At 31.7% G+C, this 26,902-nt stretch overlaps 1 protein-coding gene and 1 pseudogene across 2 annotated transcripts; both read right to left on the reverse strand.

The window, feature by feature from the left end:
• Nucleotides 1-365: 365 nt before the first annotated feature.
• LOC148763479 (uncharacterized) lies at nt 366-1,543 on the reverse strand. Its single transcript, XM_088804362.1, has 3 exons — nt 1,270-1,543; nt 800-964; nt 366-619 (listed from the first exon to the last, which is right to left on the reverse strand). The coding sequence occupies exons 1-3, from the start codon at nt 1,541-1,543 to the stop codon at nt 366-368; spliced, it is 693 nt and encodes a 230-aa protein (XP_088660488.1).
• Nucleotides 1,544-9,639: 8,096 nt separating this feature from the next.
• Nucleotides 9,640-23,912, reverse strand: LOC18604215 (disease resistance protein RPS4B-like; annotated as a pseudogene). Its single transcript, XR_016025280.1, has 8 exons — nt 23,751-23,912; nt 23,032-23,573; nt 14,461-15,601; nt 14,034-14,369; nt 13,077-13,949; nt 12,548-12,992; nt 10,386-10,516; nt 9,640-10,300 (listed from the first exon to the last, which is right to left on the reverse strand). The product of XR_016025280.1 is annotated as a disease resistance protein RPS4B-like (transcript).
• Nucleotides 23,913-26,902: the final 2,990 nt, after the last annotated feature.

Raw genomic sequence — 26,902 nt, forward strand, 5'->3', positions numbered from 1 at the left:
TTCCTCTGACATAGCATAATCTTATCAGTTGATTGCATAATCTCCATTCCAAAAAAGTAAGTCATTTCTCCTAAATCTGTCATCTCAAACACCTTCTTCATCTAAGTTTTAAATTTAGTTATATACTCTCCTTCAAGACCAGTAATCAGAAGATCATCAACATACAATGCCACAATTACCAGCTTAGTGCCATTTTCACTCTTCACATACATTGTTGACTCATTTTTGCTCCTCTAAAACCCTTGCTCTCTAAAATGATAATCAATTCGAGTATACCAAGCTCTTGGAGTCTACTTCAAGTCATATAAAGCCTAAATAAGCTTGCATACTTTCTTCTCAAACCCTTGCTACTCATAACCCTCAAGCTACTCAATATAAATGTCTTCAATAAGAATGCAGTTAAGGAAAGCTGATTTGACATCCAAATGATAAATTCTCCATCCTTCCTTGGATGACAAAGCTGCAAGCATCCTTATTGTGTCATGTTTGGCCACTGAAGCAAATGTTTCCATGTAGTCAACCCCATAAACTTGAGCATACCCTTTAACCACCAAACCAGCCTTATACTTGTTTACAGTACCATCAGTATTAAGTTTGGTTCTATAAATCCACTTGACTCCTGTGATGTTTTTGTCAACTGGTTTGCCAACAAGAATTCATGTCCCATTCTTGGATATCATCTCCATTTCAGCATCCATTACTGATTTCTAGTGATCTTCTAGCTGAGCTTGCTTAAAGGTTATTGGTTCAGCTAATGCCACATTGCATCTGCTATAAATGTCAGCTAAGCTCGTTGTACCTCTAATTGCTTTACTCTCATCCTTCAAATCAGAATCATCATTAGCTGCAGTCTGTTTTTCCTTTACATTAGCTGTATCAGTGAAATCAAATTGTCCAACACCCTTATTAGGCCAATTCCAACTTTGCCTCTTATCAAATGCCACATCCCTACTTGTAAAATCTTCTTCAGTTCAGGATCATATAACTTGTAGCCTTTTGAAACTTCACAATAACCAACCAACACTACTATAACAGACTGGGATCAAATTTGGACCTCTTAGCATTTGGAACCATAGCATAACAAATGCTTCCATAGGTTCTAAGATGAGACACTCTTGGTTTATGTTTAAACCACATTTCATAAGGTGTTTTACTATCTAAGACCCTTGTATAAGCTTTGTTTAGCCTAAAATGCCCTTGGCATATTCATTTGATACAACAAGCATCTTCTCATCTCAATGAAAGTTATATTCATTCTCTCAATTTTACCATTCTGTTGAGAGCCATATGGAATAAGTAGCTCATGCTGCACTCCCAAGGACTTAAGGTACTGCTCAAAATCCGCTGAAGTATACTTTTTACCATTGTCAATCCTCAAGGTTCTGACCTTTTGACCAGAGAAATTTTCAGCAGCTGCCTTAAAATTTTTGAAATAGTTTAATGCCTCAGATTTTTGTTTTAGGAAGAAAATCCAATAATACTTTGTATAATCATCAATAAAGATGATATAGTACCAGTTTCCATTGAGTGAAGAAGTCTTCATGGGACTAGAGATGTCAGTATGCACTAGCTCAAGCTTTCTGGTAGCCTTCCATCCACTTTGCTTAGGAAAAGTTTTCCTATTCTACTTTCCAAGTTGAAAAGCTTTACAAAGCTTAGATGGTTTTACAATTCCAAGTAAGCCTTCCACTAAATTCTTTACTTCCATTAGGGACAAGGAGCTATAATTGACATGTCTAAACCTCCTGTGCTATCTTTCTGATACATCCAGCTCATTATACAAGGCCAAATGTGAAGCATTATTAGCTAAATTAAGAGGATAACAGTTGTTCTTCATTGCAATAGTGTACAATTCCTCACCATTCGGATCAATCATTGTGCAAACTTCACCCTTGAATAGAAAAGTATAATGATCCTTGGCCAATTGTCCCATACTCAACAAATTATGATTGGCACTTAGTACATAATGCACACTACTGATGCACTTATCTTCAAAGGCAATATCAACTTTAACAGTGCCAACACCAAGTATATTGTCACGACCCAAATTTCGGGCCATGACCGACGCATGGGCCCAATGGACGTAGTCCACTAAGCCCAAGCAAGCCTAATAGTCCGACGTGTTCATCATTCCATCATAAACTGCTAAGTCATTTTTCAAAACTTAAAATCAAAATAGTAATAGACATTGCCAACTCGTATTGGCATTTCTTATTTATTATATACATACACTGTCTACAACATGTATTCCAATAATGTACATTAGGTTCGCCTATACATCTCAAAAAGAAGACTTGACTTCCAGTGGAGGGACTCGGATGAATGTATAGCTACTGAATGCCGAGACACCTACCAAAAGATGGACACAAGTCTACAAGGATACCTCGTCCTAGTTACCGGCTGCCTCGTGATCTGAAAACATGAATTTGAAATGGTGAGTATAAACCCAGTGAGTGAACAAGGAAGGGAACAAGTAACAACAAAGGAAAATTTAAAATCATGATGCACTAGTTTCAAAACAATGTAATTTGGTTCATTCCTAATAAAACCCCTTATCGAGCCCTTAAGTGATTAATCATTCGAAAATCACGAACCCATACATAGCGAATCATTTGAAGAATGAAAGCTTCAATATTACACAAGCAAGTCAAATACAACAACAAATCTTCGCTGCAGCGAGAATGAATTTTCGATGCAGCGACGTTGGAATTTAGTTATTAACCGAACGAGGGTTTCTCAACTGGCCAAGGGTTTCTCACTAAACCTCCTCATTTTAAACTTAACTCTTTTAATCCTTAATGTTGGAAGTCCATGCTCCCATATGGTAGCAAAGAAGTGAAAGATAGGGCAACAATTGGACAAGATAAGAGATCAAAACAGAAAGTTTTTTGCTGCAGTGAAATTTTTACCCAAAAACATAATGTTTCTCGCTGTAGAATCTCGCTGCAGCGAAATTGCAATCCAGAAAACAGAAAGTTTCTCACTGCAGCGAGAATGTATTTCGCTGCAGCGAGAAGCTATAGTGTCATTCTCGCTGCAGCGAAAATGAATCCTCGCTGCAGTGAGTTTCTGACCAGCCTACCCTTTCAAAACCCGAGAGTTTCTCGCTGCAGAGAGAATGATTCTTGTTGCAGCGAAATATAGGGCATCAATGCAAAATTTACCTTCCTCCCAAAGGAAAAATCACCCTGCCAAAAGGTCCAAACCAACATGAAAACACATAACAATTTCTCAAGGTTTAACATGTCAAGTTTCACATGCATTACAACCATAACCCATTATCCATTAATTTCCTATAACACACATATTTACATATATATATATATACATACATACCCATCATCATCATCACACCATCTCATCATCATCATCACCAGTTCATGAGCACTCCCTACTCGTACATGGCTGGGTCATCACCGGGTTATGCGCACTCCCTACTCGCACATAACCGAGTCATCCTCGGCTTATGCGCACTCCCTACTCGCACATAACCGAGTCAATATAATTACACAACATTATACTCAAGCATGTATATATATCAACATAATGCAGCCACATAGAAATCCATAATAATCACATTTCATAACATAAATCTTTTCTCAAAAGCTTGTTCCCAAGGCATTCATTTTCATGAAAAATTGTATAAAATCATTCAAACACTTTGTCAAATCCATCATATTCCCAAAATCAGTTTTGAAGGTAGTTCACTCACCAATTGATTATAGAACTTTTAATTGACTCAAATTCCCCTAATGATCCAATTGGAATGATGGTGCTTCCTTGCAAACCTAGGATCACATTAACATAAACAATAGATTAATTTACAAACTATGAACTCTAAAAGCTATCTCTTAGCTAGTTTTCAATTGCCACTTTAAATGGCTATCTATGTTCACTATCTTAATCACTAAAAAGTAATGAACATACTAAACAATAAAACAGCTCATAAATCCTAATTACTAACCATTTTCTGCAGCTAAAAATTGAGCTTAGTTAACCACTTGCCCTAGGGCTCCTTTGTAGTCAAATTCCCTTCCAATTACTTCCAAATAAATGGTGTAATTCTCTCTTTCTCTCTCTAAAATGTCCAACTAGTGAGAGAAAGTGTGAAAACCAGATTTTTGAAGGGTTTTAAAGTGAAAGGATGAAAGAATTCAAAGGTTCTAGTCAAAAGGGTTCAAAGGTGTGAAAACTAGAGCTAGAGAGAAAAAATCACTCAAGCTTCAAATCAAGCTTCCATGGAGTTTTGAAGAAACGTGAGAGAGGAGAAGTAGAAGAAGAAGACCAGCTGCTGGAAAATCTCTAGAAGCTGTTGGAAATTCAAGGTATTTATAGGCCAATCTTATCCTTTCCCATAAAATTACCAAATTACCCTTCCACCAATTAACTTACTCTCCTCTAATCTTTTATGCAATCTTTTTGCTCTCTTAACACTGGGACAAGATCCATAATGGTCTAAACATGCTCGGGTTCATAAAAACTTAAAATTTTAACCCGAGGTGAAAAATGACCATTTTGCCCCTGTTATGAAAATTGTTGAAACTTCTAGTTTTCTTCGTGTTTTCATCAGCACACATCGTTTATACTATCTTATGCCTATTTAGGCCTTAAAATATCATAAAACTTTCTTCTGGAAGCTTATTAGAGAAAATAACGAAACTACCCCTAGCTCATATTATTACATCTATACTTAGTTACAAGCCTATAGACGTTGGGGTATCACATATATCCAAGTAATTACCATCTCCAATCTTCACTTTTGACTTAAAACTTGTATCAAGAGTGGAGAAAAGAGACTTGTTCCCAGTTAAATGGTGTAAGCATGCATTGTCTAATAACCATATAGTACTTTTACTCAGACCTTCTTCACTTGTTGTCATAAACAAAACCTCATCATATTAATCTTCTATCTGCTCAGCTACATTAGCTTTTTCTTTTCCTTTGGCACGAGTCTTACATACTTTCTCCACATGACCTTTTTGATTACAAGTTCTAGATACCACATTTGGTCTGTACCAACAAAACTTCTCAGTGTGATTAGTCTTCTTGCAGTACTAACATGGTGAAAACTTTTTCTTTTTCTCTCCTTGTCTTTTCTCTCCAGTTGTCTTTCTTTTGTTTTTCTTATTTGTAGAATCACTTTTCAACTTTCTATCCTCCTCCTTTTAAGTTTTAGACTTAGCAATCAAGGCAAAATCAGCTACACTTTTTTGCCTAAAGGCTCTTCTTTGTTCAAGTGCCTCCAAAGCATTAACTAATTCTTTTAGAGTAATTTGAGCCAAATTTCTAGAGTCTTCTAATGATGACACCTTTGATTCATACTTCTCAAGCAAACTCACTAACATCTTACTCACTAAACGTTTTTCAGTAATTTCCTTTCCAAGTAACCTTAATTGATTTACTAGTCCCATCATTTTACCAGTAAAATCTCTAATGTTCTCGCTATCCTCCATTTTAAGCATTTCAAACTTCTGAGTTAAGTTGAAAGCCTAAATTTTCCTAGTTCATTCACTTCCAAAAAATTCATCCCTTAAATAGTCCCAAATTTGTTTAGGAGATCTCAAATGCATAATCCAAGCAAAAATCTCATCAAATAAATTTGAATGAAGGCAGGACAAAGCTTTGTACCTTTTTGCTTTGTCTTCCTCAAATTGCTTGATCTGAGCTATAGTAGGATTAACTCTTCTTTGCACTGGCTCCTCATTGGTTTCAACTACTTCCCACAACGTGAAGGCTTTGAGATATGCCTCTATCTTCACACTCTAGAAAGAATAGTTTTCTTTGGTGAACTTGGGTGGAGTTAAACAAAACGACAACATAATACTGCGTATGACAACTAAAAAATTAAAACCAAGTTAAACGACACAAGAAACCATTGTATCACTAAACTTATTAAGTCCCTAACGATAGTGTTTCATTCCTTGAACAAATTCCTTAGCCTCCAGAACAGTTGCTTCCCGCCAATGACTCCAGTATGCTTGCTTCACAGATTAAGTATTAATCTTCAACAATATTTTCAAACTGAAACCCAACCCTCTTTAAACGCTGCTACTCTTTCACTCAATCACTGTTACCTGATCGATTTCTCTCTCCTTTCCTCTTTCCATGACCTTAGAGCCCTTTAGCTCTTCCCTACTATTAAAACCCTAAGAAAAAATCACCTCTCCTCCCTAGTATATTTTTTCTTCTATCATTGTTCTTCCCAGTTTTTTCTTTTTTTTTTGTTGCTTTTTAATTTTTTTTTATGATATTTGGGTATAATATTAACTGCTAGAGGAAAGAAAACTAAGGTTTATGTTCCTTTTTTCTTTTCTTTCTACAATTTTCTTATTTTTTTTGGTTTTAAGGTTTCTTTAATTTTTTTCTAAGGTTTCTACTTTTCCATAAATCTTTCTAGGGTTTTTGTTTTCAAAAAAGCCTCTTCCTTTGATATGAGGGTTGTGGGTTTTTATAGCCACAATCTCTTGAGGGGTGGGTGGTCGTACATCCACCTCACCCCATTAGTTAGCTTGACTAGGTTCGAGAATCATCATGTCCAGCTAGCCATTATTCATTTGCTTATTATTTTCTTTATTATTATTTTTCTTTTCTTTACTTTTTCCATAATGTTCTCTTTTTCTTCGTTCTGGTTCTTGCTTAATTTCATTTAATTATGACATTTGGTCTATCTTTAAGTCTGATTAATTAGTTAAACTTGTTTTTGGGCCTGGCCATTAGGCCTATTTCTAGTTTATTGAACTAAAAGGCCCAAAGGCCCTTAAAGACTAAGCCTTAAGTTGAGTTGGACAAATACTAAGGCCTAAAGACTAAAAATTAAAATAAGAATGAAAATAAAATAAAATGGAGAATAAAAGGAAAGATGATTTTTTTTTTAAATGGGTGTCTATACCTTCCTTTTATTATTGTCTATATAAATTTATAATTTATAATTTATTAATTTAAACTAATTCAATAATAAATTTTTTTTTTACCTAAGAACAATAAAACTAATGGCACATATAAAATACATCCAAAGTCAACCCAACTAAAATAATTCCACTCTTTTCAATCTCCCTAACCCAAAGCCCTAAACACATTACTTTCAAATTTAAGAAAAGTCCAAAAACCCACCCAAACAAATACTGAATTTAGAAACCTAGATCCAGAAAACCAAAACCAACCTAATTTCCTTCCAACACCTATTGAACAAATTGTTGTAGGTTGTAGATGCCTAATTTTGACTAACTATTATTTCTTTAAGTATTGTCTTACAAAATAGGAACAAGCTTAGAATAGTCATTTCACATAAGGAAGTGAAAGTAACTCAAGACGAGTGGCATTGTTCATGAGTTATCTTTAGAGAGTTTGACTTGGTGGATCAGATATAGAGGTAGTTAAAAGGACTTCCTCTTAACCTTTCCTTGAAGTATATATGCTTTACCTTTTTCTTCTTTCTTAAGAGTATACGTGGCACATTGTTAAGTGTCATTACTTCACTAAAAATTTATATGCACTATCCAATTACGTGCTATTTTCGTTCTTTAACGTGCTTTTTCCATAAGCTATTGTTTCCATAATGAATGTGCTCTTCCCATAATAAGCACGTACTTTCATACAAAATGTGTTCTCCTTAAAACACTATCAATTTTGAGCTCTTCTTATAATGTCAAATAAGCCATTCTTTTAAAGTTCTCTTCCCATAAAACATTCTTCTCATAATGGACATGCTCTTTCCATAACAAGCATATTCTTACACATAAAGCGTATTCTCTTAAAAGTGCTCTCCTTTTACCAATTGCTCATAAGAGAGGGCTTCTATTTAGTATAAATATAGAAGTTTGGCAATTAAGTAGAGGATTAGAAAATCATCAAAGATTACTCTTAAAACTCTATCAAAGCTTTTTCAAATATTCTCTCTACTCTGCTCTTTCCATCCATCATGCTCCATCACTCTCTCCACTTATTCCTTGATTTCTTATTCCTCACCGCCTACCATAAAAGCACTTATGCTTGAAGCACCACTCTAATCTTCCTCTCCATCGCCTCTAGTGTATTCCGTTTTATTTGTTGCAACATGACCTCTCTCCTTATCAAAAGAACCCTCTACATAGGTCCACACTAAATCCTTTCAAATGTCTGTCCTTGAAACCCCTTGCATTACTTTAACAAAATTTCCTTACTTCAACGAATTTTCCATCACTGAATATAAAACTTCTAAAGCTATTTTCTAGCTATCCACTACTTGTCACAATCTCAAAGAGAAATTTGGCTAATCAATGAATGATTCTTGACCCAACCCAAGTTCAATCTATTTAGAAGTTGAAACCAATGAGAATCATTATTATCTTATCAAGGTTCTGAAAACTCTTTGTTTAAAATGTGGCTATTAGAGTTTTAATACTCTTTATTTAAATGTAGATTAGATTAAATTAAAATTAAAATTTAGTTTGAATATTATCCATCCAAATAAATCTTTTTAACATTATTTTTATCTCGTAATTCTATTTAGATAAAGGACTATTAACTTGCAAATCCTCCATCACTTCATTTTTAAAAACACAAGTCTTACTTTCTAAATACTTCCTCTCATAATTGTTTTTACAAGTTATATTTCACAATATATAAATATATATAACATATATTTTTAGTTTCTCTTCATCATTGTGTTATCAACATGAAGGTTATCAAGTTTTTTACAATCTTGAGATTTCTCTTCTGTGACACTTCCTGTCTATACGGCTATACCTCACAAACCCAAAATTCCTCACCCTTATGTATCTCTTCTTAAAGATAAATGCATCCAAAACCGTCCCATATTTCCCATAAATTGTTTATAGCCACCTCTAATCACTCACAAAGATTGCCACCAAGTCCGTTCGTTTCTTCCACGACACATCCTGTCTATATCTATTCTTTTAGTGATTCTAATAATCTACCTATATAAGCCATTTATAATATTTAAGCATAAGAAATGCTGAAGTTAATTGAATAAGTAGACTTAAGACGAAATACCAGCTTGAAAGTCAGGTTGGCAAACCTATGGTATGAGGTTCTTGACCTAGAAGGAGACAAGTGTTTGCGTAGAAGTTATAATGACTATGCACTCACCTATTTCAAGATTGAGAGCTTGATTTGTATATTTATATAGTGTAAAGTATAAAATTGTTACACGAGATTACATGATTTAAAAAAATTTAAAGACAAAGATATAAGAAAAGATAGATAAGAAAACAAGATCAAATCAGCAAATATTGTCATGTTGTCGATGTTTTGTGCCCAACAATAGTTGATGACTTAAATTATGAGTTCTTAAATTTTAATTTATTTAAAATATTAAAGTTATGAAAAAAAATTATGGGCTTTGTCGTAAGATTCTGAAATAGAATAAGAAACCAAATTAACCAAACTGAATTATTATATTTTAGTTTGATTTAATTTGATTTTCATTATAATATGATTTGGTTTGATTTGTTATTTAAAAAAATAGAAACAAAATTTTCAATTCAGTTTAGATTTACCCTTGAACTGAGCCAAACTAAACCATGCTCATCTTTTTTATTTTGGGTTGTCGACTTGGGTAGGCCCTATATAAGACTACCTTTTCAAGGCATGGTAATAAATAATACAGTAAGAGAAGAGAAAGATAGAGAAATAACAATATGGAGGTGATATGAAAATTTTAGAAACAAAAACCTTTGCTATCAATGGCAATTCTTGCATTGATATCAAGGCATGAATCGTTTAATTACAACAAGATTACATATAGTTACTCTAATTTGTCTAAACTCTTAATCCTATAAAGAGTCCTTTGGGACTTGAACAAGTGATATATAAAAAGTGGAAAAAGCCAACAAAAACTTATAGTTTTACCTCGCAAATGTTGATAACCAGAGTTGCATTTATGCAGAAGATTGTCATCCGGTTCATATATGATATCAATGATAAATTCTTTTATACAGAAATCAGAAAATACTGTACAACTTACTTGATCACCATCTTCCAATTCACCCATAAATCTCCAAGAACTAAACCAACAGATGTTATTCTTGATTTCAGGAATTCCAATGAAACGTTTATAATGGATCCACTTTGTATCTTTGGTCTCATTGACAATCTCAATACGATATAAAAAATCAAATATTTCATTATTTTCAAAAAAAAGAATGGCCACCAAGTTTAGATAGCCAATATGTTGACCAGGGCTTTGGGCCACTACAAATGAAATCTTATTCCCGATAGCAGGATGAGCATGATAATTGTACCTATCCTCCGGAGGGCCATAAATATCATATGCACTAATTATCCCACAATCATAAAACACCTGTAACAATATTGAAATAATTATAAGTTATAAAAAGAAAGAAAAGAATAATAAACCAAAATGTTGGAAAGGAGATCAAGGAAACCTTAGGGGAAGCAATCATTTTTTATTCCTCTAAATCATTGTAAATTTGCACTTTGAAATTTCCACTGGAGCTCAATTTGAGTAACTCTTCATTTACTTTCAACTCAATCTCTCTCCAAATATCTTCATTTTCTAAAAAATGTGAAAAATAGATAAGTCAGTATTATATAATTTTAATCATCAAATTCTCTGTTTCCAAGAGTATCCGTGTATAAATAAGTTGAGTTTAGAAATACAACAAAAAAAAAGCCCTTATAGATACAATAGTACAGTGGTATATGAAAAAAATGATTAAATTTTAAAATTATGATCCAACTTAAAATTAATATTAATATATTAAAAGAATGCCCCAACAATTAAGAATCTGAAACCCAATTAATTTAAAAGACTCAAGTTCAAATCGTAGGAAAAAAGGATGAGATTAAACGAGAAAGTGCTACATCTCATTTATGTAGCTTAAGATCTTATGTATAAGAATATGGACAATATTATAAGTGAAGAGGTCATTGCTAAGGGAGAAAGATCTCACATTTTTAAGAACCAAGGACTAGATTATATATTACTTATAAATAAGGGCATGCCCCTTTCCTTGCGAGGTACCTTTTCTTAAAAGAACAAAATCACAATAGTGGATCTCAAAATGGATAATATCTTGTAATTGGATGCAGTCCAACAACTTTAACATTAACAAATGGCTTTGTTCATGGGACTCCATACTCTAACCCTCAAAGAAAACACAATCTATTCTTGAGTGGGGGTTTAATGTTCAGGGGAAAAGATTCACTTTTTTTTTTTTTGAAAAGTTAAGTTCCACATCTAAAAGAGCCAAAAAGAACAGTACCCTGCAACATGGTGCAGTCTAACAATCTAAGATTATCATTTCTTATTATATTTATGACTATACTTAACCTCAAGTGATTTATAAATTATATTGACCTAAAACAAGCATCCTCAAGTGTTTATAGGATAAACCAAGCCCAATTAACAAGTCAAAAACTAAAGTTTGGGCAACATGGCCTATTTATTTTCTTGTTCATTATTATATTGAAAATATTTTTGGCATAATATCTAAAAATGTCTCTGAAATATTCAAGAAAATTTCATAAATTTTTATACTTTTATTACGTTCAATCAAGTCCTTTTACTTTTATTTTGAGTCAAATAAGTCCTTATAATTAAAGATTGACTTAATTAAAATGTCATTCGTCATTTAATGCCACATGGTACTGATTGTAATATGCTGATATGTCATAATTTATAATGTTGTGGCATGTTGACATATCATAATTGATAATAATGTGACATGATAATATGGTCATGTGATATTTTTCACTCTCCATATCAATGTCATGTCAGTGTCATGTAGATATAAAATGACAAGTGACAGTTTAACTAATAATAATTAGTCAATCATTAGTCATAGGTGTTTATTTGACCTAAAATAAAAATACAAAGGTTTGATGGAACATAATAAAAAAAAGAGTTTATTTGAATTTTCTTGAATAATATAGGGGATTCTTTGAGTATTATGCCAATTTTTTATATTAATATTTTAAATAAATTTAAAAATTAAAAATTAAAACAATATATTTTAACATATATTTTTCATTAGAAAAATATCTTCGAATTGAATTTGACCGTAAAAATTAAAGCCCAATCCTGACCCCAATCGAGCCGAGCTTTTAGGCTTAAATAGAATGTTCGGCCTTTGAATATATCTACTAGCAACGTTTAGCATGAAGACTATCTTCTAATGTTTCTTCTTAGGTCATGGACCAAGGTGGTGCACTATCATTTCATTTTTTTTAAATTTAAAATCATCATGTATACTTTTTTTATATATTCATTTCATATAGTATACAGGTGTAAAAAATCACAACATGAGTAACTATGACTTAAAATTTTGAATTATCAAATCAATTAGAAAATATAATTAAATATGTTGGGTTACTAATTAAATTACTTGATTACATGAAAAGTTCATGATTAGATATTCCCTTATTGGTAGCTAGAAAATATTTCGTGCTTAGTTTTTTTTCTCAGATACTCATAGATTAATATAAAAAATTTCCATGAAAAAAGCAAGATAGAAGAAACTATTGATATATAAAGTCAAGCCAAAAGATAAAAAGTTCATATAAATGCTATCTAGTGCAATCATACCTTGAGAGTGTTGTGTAATGTCATCTTCATACATAATCTTGGTTTCTGATACACATGTAACACCAAATTCTCTTACGTTGAAACCAGAAGTTGCGAATTTGCAGCTCACCAAATCACCATTTTCCAACTGATAATCCATTACTGGCCAGTGGATTAGCCATAAGATTGTGTTATTATTGGTTTTCTCAGGAATTCCAATGAAACTTGAGAGATAAGACCACTTTAACCTCTTGGTCTCATTAACTATATGCACCGATGGTAGAAACTCAAATATCTCATCACTAAGAAGAGAATAGACTATGCATAAGTTTAACCAACTAACTTTTCCACCAAGATTTTGTGGTAGAGAAAAAGAAATTTCGGACCCTTTAGAGCGATACTCAAACAAGATTGGAACCTCATTTTCGAAGACAAAACAACTAGTTATGCCGCTATCATGAAAAACCTGAGACATTGAAACCATTATTTATGAAAGTATTGAATAATGTAACATAAGAAAATAAAAAGTTTTAGTAGATTGAGAAAAGACCTGGGTGGTAGTGAACATTTTTGTGTCCGTAAGATAGTTATAAATTTGTAATTCAATGCTTTCAATCAAGTCCATATTGAAAAAGCTTTCGATCTGTTCCATTTAAAAGTTTTCAATTGGTTCCAACTTGAACACGCCTTCGACCTCAATTAGCTTTTCACAACCAAAGACAATACACCTTTTCAAATTTAATAAGCATGACAAACTTGTAATCCTGTACAACGATGGAGATGTTATCATGGGTAAGCCACTTGTTGGAAGCTTTGGAAGCCATTGAAGCTCATTGCAACAAGTCAATAGAAGTTCGTCAAGCTTTGTAAGGCAGATAATGCTCTTAGGAAGGCTATGAATTGGGTTTCTACTTAAATTTAATGATTTCAAGGAAGGTAAGTAGCTCAAATTAGTGGGCATAACATCATCAAATAGTCTGCAACTTTCAAGACTCAACTTTACCAAAGAACAAGGCAAAGATGTCCAAAAGAAACCCAACTCTTTGCTTCTTTTTAGTGATAGCCAAGACAACCATGAATTGGATTCATATATAGCAGTTTCATCTAAGCTAAGCACTCTTAATGATTTCATTTTTTGCAAATCCTTAGGCACATCTTCAAATGTTGAGCAACCAGATAAAATAAGCTCTTCCAAAGAATCTAACAAACTAATTGTCCATGGAAGTTTCTTAAGACTTTTGCAACCTTTAAGGTTTAAAATAGTAAGAGTCTTTATCTTACCGATGGATTGATCAACCTCAATCAACTTTGTGCAATGCTTCAGCATCAACCTTTCAAGACTATGAAGACCTGATAAGTTAAGGATTTTAAGAAGGCCATCGGAGTGATTGAGATTAAGGATCTTCAAATTTGGAAGAAAGTACTGTAGAAAAGGGAAAAAAAACACTTAGCCATATAATTCTGTTTTACTTCACAAAAAGTAAAGAGAAATGAAATAGTATCACACCTTTGTATCATGCCAAATACATTTGAGGCTACTGTTGCACATCTCAAGAACAACTAGCTTAGAAATATCTAAATTTGTAGGAAGATATTCTTGAGGAAATCCATGCCAACACAACCATATTAAGCTTCTCAGAAAGTCTTTGTAGTTTCCTTTAAGTTTTACATAATCCAACTGAAGTAGTTTAAGTCTCTGCATCTTTGCAAATGCATCAATTTCTATATCTACCTCATTTGACATGAGAAATGGATTTTTTGAATGATTTGCTATTGTCTTTTCATACTTTTCTTCCAATAATCTTTGTAGGTCCATGGTAAGACACTTGATTGTCTGTGTACCCTGTTGGAGAAAGAATCACTTAGTTAAAAAAGTACAACATAAGAAAATATATTGCATAAAAGAAAGTAGAAGAAAATGAAGTATTTCTTACAATTTTCTTTCTCAATGCATCAAATGCATCCTTATGCCACAACCTGCTTTGTTTCCCAAGGTTCGGAGATTCTTGACGAATAATGTTCCTTCCTATGTCTCTAATCATTTGATGCATCATTAGCATGTTTTTCTCATTAACAACTAAAAGAGACATATTTATGAGATTTTCAATACCAATTACTGTATAGTAATCACAACCATCTGGAATTGTAGTTGTGTAGTCTTTATCCTTCCCAACGAATACACAAGCTATGTCAAGGAATAGACTTTTATCATGATCATCTTGCAGGTAATCATAGCTTATTTTTAGAATCTTTTGAATTTTGCTATCAGGGATTGTTTTCAATTTCTCTAATGCACTTTTCCATACATTTATACTTTTACCAGCCAAAGAAGAACCCAAAACTTGAAGAGCTAAAGGAAGACCACCGCAATGTTTCACTATACTCCTTGCATATTCCATATAACTGTCAATTGGATCATTCTGTCTGAAGGCATACCACTTAAAAAGTTGAAGGGATTCATTGAAAGTTAATTCTTTTACCTCAAATACCTTGCATAAGTCTTGATAACTTGATGATGCTTCAAGATCAAACATTTGCCTAATAAAAGGATCACTCAGTAAACATTGTTGCCTGCTAGTTATGATAATTTTACTTCCTGGATGGAAAGGAATTTGCACTCCAATTATTTTAGTTATTTTTTCTGAATCATCCACATCGTCTAAGACAAAAAGCACACGTCTACGGCTTATAACTTCTTTGATCTTCGTGATTCCATCATTTGAATTGTATATTTTGTTTGCTTTCCCCTTCAAGATATCTGAAAGAAGTTGTCTTTGCAAACGAATCAAGCCATTGTGTTCTTGAGTAATCTCTCTAACATTAGCAAGGAAACTGGAACTTTCAAATCTTTGGATGTTAAGATTGTAAACAACTTTGGCAATGGTTGTCTTCCCAATCCCTCCAATTCCGCAAATTGTTGCTATGCCAACCTTATTTGATCCATCTCCCAACCACCAATTAATGGATGCCACAGTAAAATCTATCCCAACTAAATACGGAGGGACATATAAAGTGGTGCAATGGAGTTTATTTTGAACCCGTTTAATAATATCTTGAATGAAATGCGACTCATACCTACAAAATTTAAAATATAACATAACAAGTTACATCTTGGAAATTGAGTAAAAATCCTTTAATATATTTATTTGTTTCTTGCATAATTTTGGTTTTTAATCTTCGTAACTCATCTTACTTGTCCTTAAAATTCTCAAGTGTATGTTAAATATTAAGGGAAACTTATTTAGAAAATTTCATAAACTATTACATTTAATTCATTTAATATGTTACTTTCTTTAAAAAAATTTTACTTTTTTTATTGGTATTTTCAATGGTACCACTTGATATTAGGGAGGCAGCCTGCTCCACCTTAACACTAGATTATCAACTTTAATACCCAACCTTGAACCAAAAAACATATATAACCTATGCTCAATTTGTCTTACTTCAAAATTGTTTTTTTTTTAATTATTTAATTTAATTTTCATGTAAATTTTTATTTTTTAATTTAGATTACATCTTAATTATTTTTAAATGTATTCTATTATTAAGTTAATACCTCTAATTAATAATAAATAATAACTTTATTTGTATATTATACATATATCTATAAATATAATATAAAATATAATAGTTTCTATATATACCGCTAGGAGGGCACTCTAAACCTTGATCCAACTATTTTTGAATTGTCAAAATACCCAATAGGTCTCTTTACTATGAGGTTTTCATCAATTTAGTCCTTCAATCCAAAACTGGTCAATTTAGTCCCCATACTTTGAAATTTTGTGCAATCGAGTCACTCCTACTACCGTCCAAATTAACCATTAATAGAGCTGACGTGGCACTAACATGCTGACATGGCAAAGATGACATGACATGCCCAAAAAATTTTTTTGATAAAAACTTTTTGGAAATTTTTTCCCATGTCATTTTTATGATACTACATCTTAGGGACTAAATTAAATAAAATTATAGAATACAAAGACTAAATTGAACAAAGATCTATCATATGTGGACTAAATTGGGTACTTTCACCAATTTTTGTTTAACGTGCATTACGTTTGTACCAAAATTTACTTTTACACATCAAAGGTTATTCTTTAGTAATTAAAAACCATTAACTTTCCATTTGTACAAACAATGTACAAACTAATTACACTACTTTCTTTTTGGAAAGATAATAAATATTCTTATTTCATTAGAAAATATTCTCATTTCATTAGAGTAATCCAAGTACTTCTAATAAAAAGACCCCAAGTTAACAAAAAGACCTTGTCATTCTACAATAGCCATTAGGATATCCAAAAAACAGAATGTACATCACCTAATCCTTTCAAGAGACTTGTAATGTCTACTTGAACAAAAATCAAGTAAAATTATATGGATTGGATGTGTCACACTTGACTATGCAATTTTAGAGGCAATAGTTAGACCAAGTATATATGATATACTTAGGCAAAAAGTTGTCACCTAACAGAATCCAAGAGTCATAGAAGAGATGTTATCGATAAACTAAGTTATCTACCCAATTAGGTATATCATAGCTTGTTGAGTAACTCAAGGTCATGGTAGGTTGAATGGGGTCTTTGCCCATTAGAAAGATCCTAGTAGAGACTTTCTAAAATGGCTTCGAGGGTTGTTGTTTTGAATAAAATAGTGTGAAAGTTGTTTAAAATATTAAAACCTTGTTTTAAATAGTCTATACATAATATTTACAAATCGCTTATTTATTCAGGCTTAATTATATACATTGCAATGGCTAACAACTTATTACTTCGAAGCATCTTAGATGCAAACAAACTCACTAGCCCAAACTTCTTTGATTGGTTTTGGAACCTCAAGATTGTCTTGAAACAGGAGAAGAAATCATATGTCCCAAACACTCTTCTTCCACCACTTGTTGTTGATAATGTTAGTGTTGAGAATTGGGATTCGTATCAACATTATAAGGATGATGATGATCAAGCGACATGTATGATGCTGGCGGGCATGTTTCTCGAGCTTCAAAAGTAACATGAGCATATGGATGTCCGAGCCATGATATTTCACCTTAAAGAGTTATTTGATAAGGAGGGTACATTGAGTGATACGAGATCTCTAAGGAATTGTTCTAGTGCAAAATGGTAGAAAGTAGTTCTATCAAGGCCCATGTGTTGAAAATTATTAGGCTCATTGAAAGGCTTGGACAATTGGGACTGTCGTAAGAGCATGAGCTAAGTACAGACTAAGTTCTTCAATATTTCCCTAACAACTCTACTCAATTCATGTTGAACTTCCATATGAACCATTTGGAAGCTACTCTTCTTAAGCTTCTGAATATGCTGAACATGGTAGAAAAGTCCATCAAGATGGACAAAAGAGTTTTACTTCTTGTTTTATCTTCAAAAGCTTACAAGAAACCTAAAAAAAGAAAGCCAACAAATGGAAGAAGGTGGAGTCTCAAACCAAAAAGGCATTAAAGCCTAAGGTAAGTGTGCACAAGGACAATGAGAAGGGACTTGCCAATCATTGTGGCAAACCTAGCATTGAAGAAGGAATTGTAAGGAATATTTAGCTATCGTGAACAAGAAAAAAAAGGTTGGTGAAGGTTCAAGTTCAAGTACTATTTGCTAAGTAATTCTATTTTACTTTAAAGGTATATGATACCTTGGAATTGGTTATAATGTGTATGAAATGTTGTAGGAACCAAGGAGAAAGGTGTGTAGGATTTTGGCTGAGGAGGCGACAACATGGATGGACAAGATGGAGCATTGGATGCTGCATTAGGTGGTTATACTCCTATTAGATATGATATGTTGCATAATTTGATCAAATGTTTTTGAAACATTTTGATATTTCGATTATTGCCATATGAATGGTTGAGGAAACATTTATGTTTTGACATTGGATGTTTAAACTTTTATGTTTCATTTTGAATAATTATTTGGAAAAATTATATCAATTCACTATCCACATTTCATATTTATCCTTGTAATTATATTTGATCAATTATGAATTTCAAGATCAAACTATTTAAATATTTTCAAATGAGTTTAGGGTAAGAATTCATATTAACTACTAAGGCAAGTAACTTTACTTAAATGATATCTTAGTGAAAGATTACATGATCTCATAGTTAATTATTCAAAGATGAACAAAGATTCATATTAAATGGAACTTTCTTATGAATAAAACATGAAGATATTCATTCAAAGAAGAATGCAAATTCATAAAATGATATGAATCAGTCCATACCTCTTCAATACATGAAGCCCATTATAACATTCAAACCAATAAGATTCCATGAAATATTCAAGATGGTTTGAATATTACAATTACTATGGATCTTGGACTTAGTGTGAGCATGATGATACTTAGAAAGGAGTTTCTTAAGTATCACTTGGTTGCAAAGGAATCTAACATTTAAGATTTTACATAAAGACGTGTAATCTATACGTTTTTGATGTATAAGAACTCCACTTGGGGTTATACATTTCACTCTATTATTTGAATTCAAAAGGTTTGATTCAAAGAATGAATAAGTATATTTATCTTATACAAATCAAGAGATTAGAGGGAGTGAACCCAAATTTTATGTTATACAATTGCATGAGATGCAATATAAATACAAAGAAGCTACCAAATTCAAAAGGAATTATGTAGCATAACTTGAAGTGGCGTATGCATATGACGCATATAGCATAATCCAATTAAAATGGTTTCAAGGTGTTAAAGGGACTATACATGTAAATAAAGTCATATACATCCTATTACAAAAGGCTTCAATAGGAAGATATTTAGATCATTAGTTCACGAAACTAATAAAGGGTTCTAAACATTGTTAATGTAACAATAAAGCATATCAATAGAACTTGGATCTCATTAGATTTAAATATAGTCATATGACAAGATGCCAAGACATCACATAGATGGATAAACGTGATTGACCACATTAAAAGGCATAAGCAAGTCTCCACAAAGACACGATTGCTAGATGAATTGGAGCTATATACGATGAGCTAGTGATTGCTTTGTGCTAATGGGAGATGCGGGAATGAGCCTTGTAGCCAATCAGATTGGTTAAGGCTTAGATCCAATCATGCAATTATATCATTCATACTGAATGATTAAAGATATTCCTTCATCAATAAGATTATGCTTATAAGCCTATTGGATGAAGCTCATGAGATTAACATGCCTGGGAAGGAAAATGTAAAATGTTATAATTATGAGATTCTTATGCATCAAAGCATAATCTTTAAATTATTCTTAGTCGATGTATCATTGAAATTGGACACCAATGATGCTTAAAGACTAGTACATTCTATGTTCCTTACTTCAAAAGTAAGCAACCGATCTCATAAGTTGAAGTATAAGGATACTTGAAACTAGAATATAGGTGCTTGTTTTAGGAACAAGTTCACTGAACATGAATCGACATGAAGATTCCTTTTAGTATTTCATTCTAGAGTTAATGGAGCATATCATCATGTGACAATCATGCAAGTGATCCTTAGATTGAGACAATAGGTTGTCTTATATGAGGATTGCTATACTTTGATTTCATCTTTACGAGTCTTAAGTAAGATGCCTAAAAAGGATTTTTTTTGGTGTAGCATGAGATATATGCAGGCAAATAAGTGGTTAAGCTAGGATTCAACACTTCGAGTGATTAAGGAGTTGTATCTCGACTTTTTATGCCTTGAGTTAGTCTATGTGAAAACTTTGGCTAGAGCACAATGGATGTTAGAAAATGAATTTCTTATAATCCATGATAGCTAATCAGTGCCATGACAAACATGGAAGGTTTATGAGTTGACATTGTACCATGCTCTTAAGCTTTTTGAGATACATGATGAAAGGATTGAATGAACTGAGAGACTGATCACTAAAAGGTTGAGTCAAACCATTTTGACTCTTCTAACATTTGTATAGCCATGATGGATTGCTAGATCTCGCTCATGGTCTCTGATCATAAAGTACTGGATAATGTGATCAGTGCTAAATTCAAAGTAATTTGAATTTATTTAATACTAAATTTAATTTGTTAATTACATTTTGTGGTCATTGCCAACATGTTGGAAGCCTAATGGGTCACATACAAAGGTGAATATTGAGATTAAATTCAGAGAGGTGATTAAGTTGGACTTAATCAAAACTAGAAGTTATGAACTTCTATTGAACTTAATTAAAAGGTTTAATTAACTGCAAAGACCAATTACCAATTACATAGAAATGTCATTAGGGCTGAAATTGGTCCATGGTATAAATACTTTGCTTAAGCTACTTAGCCTAAAAACCTAGCCACTGCTTAACACTGGTAAGTAGTGTTGTCGCACCTTGTGAGTGTGAGAGAGAAAAATCCTTTTTTCTCTTGTTCTTTTGGCTAGGGTGAAAGGAAGGGCATAGTGTTTAGAACACATCCTTGCTAGCACATTGAAGGCTTGGCAATCCCATCCTCTTGTAGGGATTTCTCGATTCACCGTATGGACTTTCATTAGACGTTGCAGAAAAATTTCTTGGACAACTTTGGTTTGCAACAACCAGGCTTGGTGTGAAGTCTCTTGGAGGGCTTGTTTGATGGAGTTGGTACAAGGAATCAAACTTTCCTTTGTACCCAAGGTAATGACCAAATCACATGTGTGTTTTATTGCATTATGTATTATCCAAAAAACCATGAAAGTGACCTTGAGTGGAAAGGTCAATTTTAATTGTTACCCCGTTCCTTTTGTATTTTGTTTTATTTACATTATTTGTGTTATGAGGCATGGCCAGATCTTTCCCATTGAAACTAAGATTTTCATATCATAAATAAAAGTAAAGCAATGGCTGACCAATTGATTTATAGACCCATAGACCCCAAACCGTTCCTTTGTAAAGGGTTGAGGGTTTAGTTTATCAAACCATGTCAGCCATGACATGTCAACCAGATCATAAATAAAAGTGTAACCATGGTTGACATGGCAGCAAACTAAACCTTTTACAAAATAAAAGTCTGGGGTCTGTGGGTCTTGCATCTGTATATTAATTAGTTGGTCATTGCATTACTTTTATTTATATAATCTGAAAATCTTAGTTTGTTGCTATAGTTTTGTCTATATTGTAGAAACCTGGTGGCTTTCATTTGCATTATTAACGGTTATTTGGACGATGCTAGAGGAGGGAATCGGTCGTACGAAATCTCAAGATATAGGGACCAAATTGATCAATTTTAAAATAGATGGATTAAATTGACTAAGACCACCTTTAGAGTACTTTACTCATTTTTTAATTATCAAACTCGACCCAACTAGCCTTGACCCCCAATTTCAAACTAAAAAAAACTACCCTACTGGGTCAGGGCAAGATGAAACCCGTTATGGGTTATTTTGTCATTGTTAATCTTTTATAAATTCTTTTTGTTGGTCCCTATTTTAATAGTACCGAATTTAAGAAAAGTTGGTTTCAATGAAATTACATGTCATTATAACTTTTGGGTCTTGTGAAATTTATTGTGTAATACAGGAGATACTAGTATGAATGTCAACTTAGAAGTCACTACTGAACGGAGACAAACATATATAAATATTTTAATTTCTTCCACGTAAAATACTAAGTATAAATAATTTTAGAAAGGTGAGATAAAAATGATTAATTATATTCAAATTATCAATACTAATATATAATGTAACTAATTAAATTAGTATTAAGAATTCAGAGATGTCAGTTTAATTAAAATTAAGAAAAAAATAAATAAAATAATAAAGATATATATTCATTTTTTTATTTACTTACTCAATTCAATTTAAAATTCTTTGATATTTATTCTTTTCTCCTCTAAATATTTGTCTCTGTAGGATACCTACTTTCTATGTATTCAGGTAATAAAATAACTAGAATTGTTACTCTTTTTCTTTTTACTCAATTAGTAGTATTTATTCAAACATCCGATGCTGAACGCCAAGTACTAAACATATGGCCGCTTAGACCAAAGGAACAACACTACCTAGCACAGAGTAATCCCATAAAAACATGCCAAAGAAAAACATCTTTCAACTTACGCACCTAACACACTCTATATATATATATATATATCTTATAGAATTGTTGCTTTCTTTTATTCTCTTCTTCTTAATTTTATTTTAAATACTCTCTTCATTTCAAAATTGAATGTCCACCTAACCTTTATTGAGTCAAACTTAACCACTTTGAACTTTTAATTTTAAAATTTCAAAATTTTAAAAAATTAAAATTGCATAATTTTTTTGCAATACCTTGTGGAATTAAAAATTAAAAAATTGAAATTTTCTTACTTTAGAACTTTTCAATTTTTTTTTGAAATTTTAATTACATATGAAAATATAATAAATAATAATCAAAGTCAATTTTATATGACAAAAAAAAGTGAAAATGGACATTCGATTTGAAATAGAAGTAGTAAAATAGGTTGTTCTCTCAATTATTGAAAATACATAGAACTAGTATCATGAAATAATGAGCATATATAAATTTTTAAGAAGACATCAAATAGTTTAAAACTTGCTTACCTATCTTCTAGAAGCATGCCTCCCAAATCCGCAACTTCTCGTAAAGCAGCCCTCCATCTTTGTACCATGTCCATCTCAGACTTGAAGCTCTCTTCGTGTCTAGCAAACGCTTCTGCAAAACTCCCTGTCTGCTTCTTGACTTGAGATGGATTCACATCATAGAAAATTGGCAAAACAATGTGTTTGGAGAATTTCCTATGTTCCATTATCTTTACAAGTTCATTAAGGCACCATGTTGATGAAGCATAATTCTTTGAGAAGACAATGATAGATGCTTTTGACTCATATATTGCTCTTTCAATTTCGTCTCTTATCTTCTCTCCTCTCTCAATTTCATTGTCATCCCTATAAGTGTGAATCCCTGCTTGCATCAAGGCTATATAAAGGTGATCGGTAAAGTTTTTTCGCGTATCTACACCTCTAAAACTCAAGAATACATCATAAATGTATCGAGAAATCGATGAGGAGGACTCCTGGTGGTTGACCATTGAAACAGACATCAAAAAAGAATACAAGAGAATCTGGATTGGCTGATGAGGCACCTAAAATAATGTAGAACAACTTAATTATCTCTTCAAAAGAAAGAATTTAATAAAAAAATGAAGGCCTTATAACAAGATCAAAGACTAAAAAAATAAGTAGTTATATAAGTTAAAGCTAGAGCTAGGAATATTAAAGATTATAACTAAGCTGGTAAATGAATTTAGACAAGACAGCACCTTGCTAACAGCTTTTCGTTGTACTTGTACTCTCTGTGAAGAGAGAGTGGATTGTAAAATCAGAATAATGATCAAGAAAGAGATAACATTTGCTTGTTGTATAGGCATTAGATAGGATGGGTTGTTACGAACTAGGAGCGCTATAATCAAATACCAGAACTACAACCCTTTTTATACTTCAAGTTCACATGACAAAGCCCTTCCTATTGCATCTTTATTGCAATTATGTGTTGTCATTTTCATCTGACTCTAAGGAGTTAAGAAGAGAAAAGTTAATTAGAAAAAAACTAGATTGGCAAGAATTTTCATTTAGGTTAATCATAACTAGGAAACCTTTTTTTTTCTAAGAAAATAACTTTAAGTAAAAAATAATAGACACTAGGTACGTAGAGCTTTGACGTATATATCTTGGATATATAATTTTGAATACATATATACTCGGATTACAATTTGTTAAGAATTTGAGAATATGGTGTTCTAAAAGTAAGTATATTCTTATTTTTAATTTTATTTAATTTATTTGTAATGAAGGTACATTTTGATAATAAGAAGAAGAATTTGTTTTAAGTAAGCATTCATTATCTAGTTATTAAGGTATCATGATTTTATTGAGATAGTAAACTGCATTTGTATGAAAAGCTATATATAGAAGACATGTATTTTAATTGAATCTAAAAATTATTCACAATCATCTAATAAAATTAGTCTCTTTATTGTGATAAAACTGTAGTATCCAGATTATTTCCAATAAAACGAATGTGATTCACTTCAAGAGAATGATAAGTCTCAATTCATCAGAATGGTTGATTTCGAGTAATAACATTGTAACATGAAATGGAATCACGTGAGAATCAAATTTAAGTTTAATCATTATTTAAATCTTGATCTCACACTTATGCATTTACTTATGATAGAACTGAAATCCTGATGGATTGTAGACTCATGTTTTATCTCTTTATAGTATTTGATATACGATGGAAATGATCATCATAATAGAGAGCTGATCTAAACTTTGTATTTTGAGATTATAATCGAGATGAACATCAAAAAATCTATGCCGAAATAGTGAAATTCATATTATTAATATTACTTTTAATGTTTTCAAGAAGATTGGTGATTAATTCAGAAATATATACCTAAATAATAGAGTTTATAGCGTTAACGTCATTTCTGGTCTGTTGCAATTTGCAAGTGAGTTGAGATGCAAAAGTTTTCGGTCGTCCATTTCTGGATATCAATTCATGGTTAACGGTCATTTCAAGCAAATGCATTTGTACTCCAAATAAATCTGCGGGTCAATCACTACGTAAACCACACAAATTCATACGTCAGAAGAAAAAAAGTTCAAGAAAAATTCAATTTCGTTGTACCTACTTTTTTCCAATTCACACTGGTGCCACTCTTTATCTTTTCCCAATTATACCAACTACTCTTTTCTATTATTTTTTCCAAAAATTGTCTTTTCTTCTTTTTATTATTGTTTAACTTAAATTGATAATATTTTATTTGATGTTTCAATTTTGATCCCATGCTAAAATTATTTTTTGCCCTACCATTCTCTTTCTTTCGTTCATCTCCTTGGTATATATTAGTTAAATTCATGCTTTATCATCATTATAATTTTTATTATAGTGATTTATTTATTTTCTATAATTTTTTCATTCATTCTTTTTATTATTTTTTATTAAATTTATTATTTTCTATTGATTTAAATTAATTCGATAATAAAATATATTTTTACCTCAACAATTATATTTTTCTCTCCTTTCTATATTTTCCATTACTTGCCATAGGAGCTACCCGCTTTGATACAATTTGAATGGTCCATGGAAAAATCTTGTCCGCTATAAACCTTAGCTCGAAGCAAAAATTCTGTCCATGCATTGGTTTCACACCACATTCAGACATATCATTGTCTAAATTTAGACCATGATTAATCACAAAAGCCAAGCTGTCCAAGTGGCAATTAAATGCCATCAATTATTCTCCAAGCCGCGTAGGACTCCAATAATTTCCGAGAATCCCTCAGCAACGTGTCCAAGAGTCAAGCAGAACATTCCGCCAACTCATGTCCAGATTCAGACACGAACAAATTATGATAGATTCCAGCGCTCAGCTATTACTCACAAACCGTGTGTCCCAACTTCAATGAAACAGCACCATTCGTTATCAAGAACGTTTAGGACTCTTTCCAAATTTCAAAATTTTCCAGCCACAGCTCCAATAAGACCGTTTCCACTCAATCCAGCTGCTAAGAGATAGAGCCCTATTTCAAATAAATTCAAAAACCAATCATATCATCCAGCACTTAAAGATTAGTGCTGGATCATCTGGTCTGTGAACGCTATAGTAGGTCTAACCTTACTGTAAGGTCAATAAATAAAATTTTCAAAAAATAATAAAAACTTGTTTAACAACTTAACAGGTAAACAATATATATAATTTTTAAATTTATTCATTTTAGGATACAAACGTAGATAATTTTTAAATTTATTTAGTTTATTTTAAAAGTTATTTAACTTTTAATTTTATTTTATTTTTTACTTTAAACTATAAGAATATTATTCTTTTTAATATTAAAATTATATTTAATTAATTAATTTAATAAAAATTATTCTTATCACTTGTTACGTTAACTATCACACATTTACGTTAAGATTTTAAATTTGCTTATTCCACTTTTATAAGATTTTACATTAATTCTTACAATTTTATGTCAAACCTTTTCAATAGCAACTTTTAACTATAATTATCTTTATCTTTATTATTCTTTATTTAAAATAAAAATTTGAATATCGTTACATACTTTTAGCCCGATAATATAAATATAAATGCTTATTTTTCATTAAAATTAGACTTTTTTTTTAATGAACTTATTATGTTAACTCTCACACATTTACGTTAAGATTTAAAATTTAATTATTCCACCTTTATAAGTTTTTATGTTAATTGTTACAGTTTTATGTCAAGATTTATCTATATCAATTTTGAACTATAATTATTTTTATTATTATTATTCTTTATTTAAAAATTAAAATTTATATATCATTAAATACTTTTAGTCAGAGAATATATTTTTTTAAATATTTATTTTTCACTACAATTAGATTTTTTTTACTTAATTGACTTGTTTCGTTAACTCTCACACATTT

This window comes from Theobroma cacao, chromosome 3 (genome assembly GCF_053813885.1).
Source record: "Theobroma cacao isolate CCN51 chromosome 3, ASM5381388v1, whole genome shotgun sequence".
Lineage (NCBI taxonomy): Eukaryota > Viridiplantae > Streptophyta > Magnoliopsida > Malvales > Malvaceae > Theobroma > Theobroma cacao.

What these genes read in the sequence shown, in the direction of transcription:
- LOC148763479 (XM_088804362.1), bottom strand. Translation starts at nt 1,543, where the DNA reads ATGAAGACTTCTTCACTCAATGGAAACTGGTACTATATCATCTTTATT. An exon ending in ATATGGCTCTCAACAGAATG is followed by an intron (nt 965 to 1,269) that starts GTAAAATTGAGA and finishes CCTGAACTGAAG; the next exon opens with AAGATTTTACAAGTAGGGAT. An exon ending in TGAGAGTAAAGCAATTAGAG is followed by an intron (nt 620 to 799) that starts GTACAACGAGCT and finishes AAAACATCACAG; the next exon opens with GAGTCAAGTGGATTTATAGA.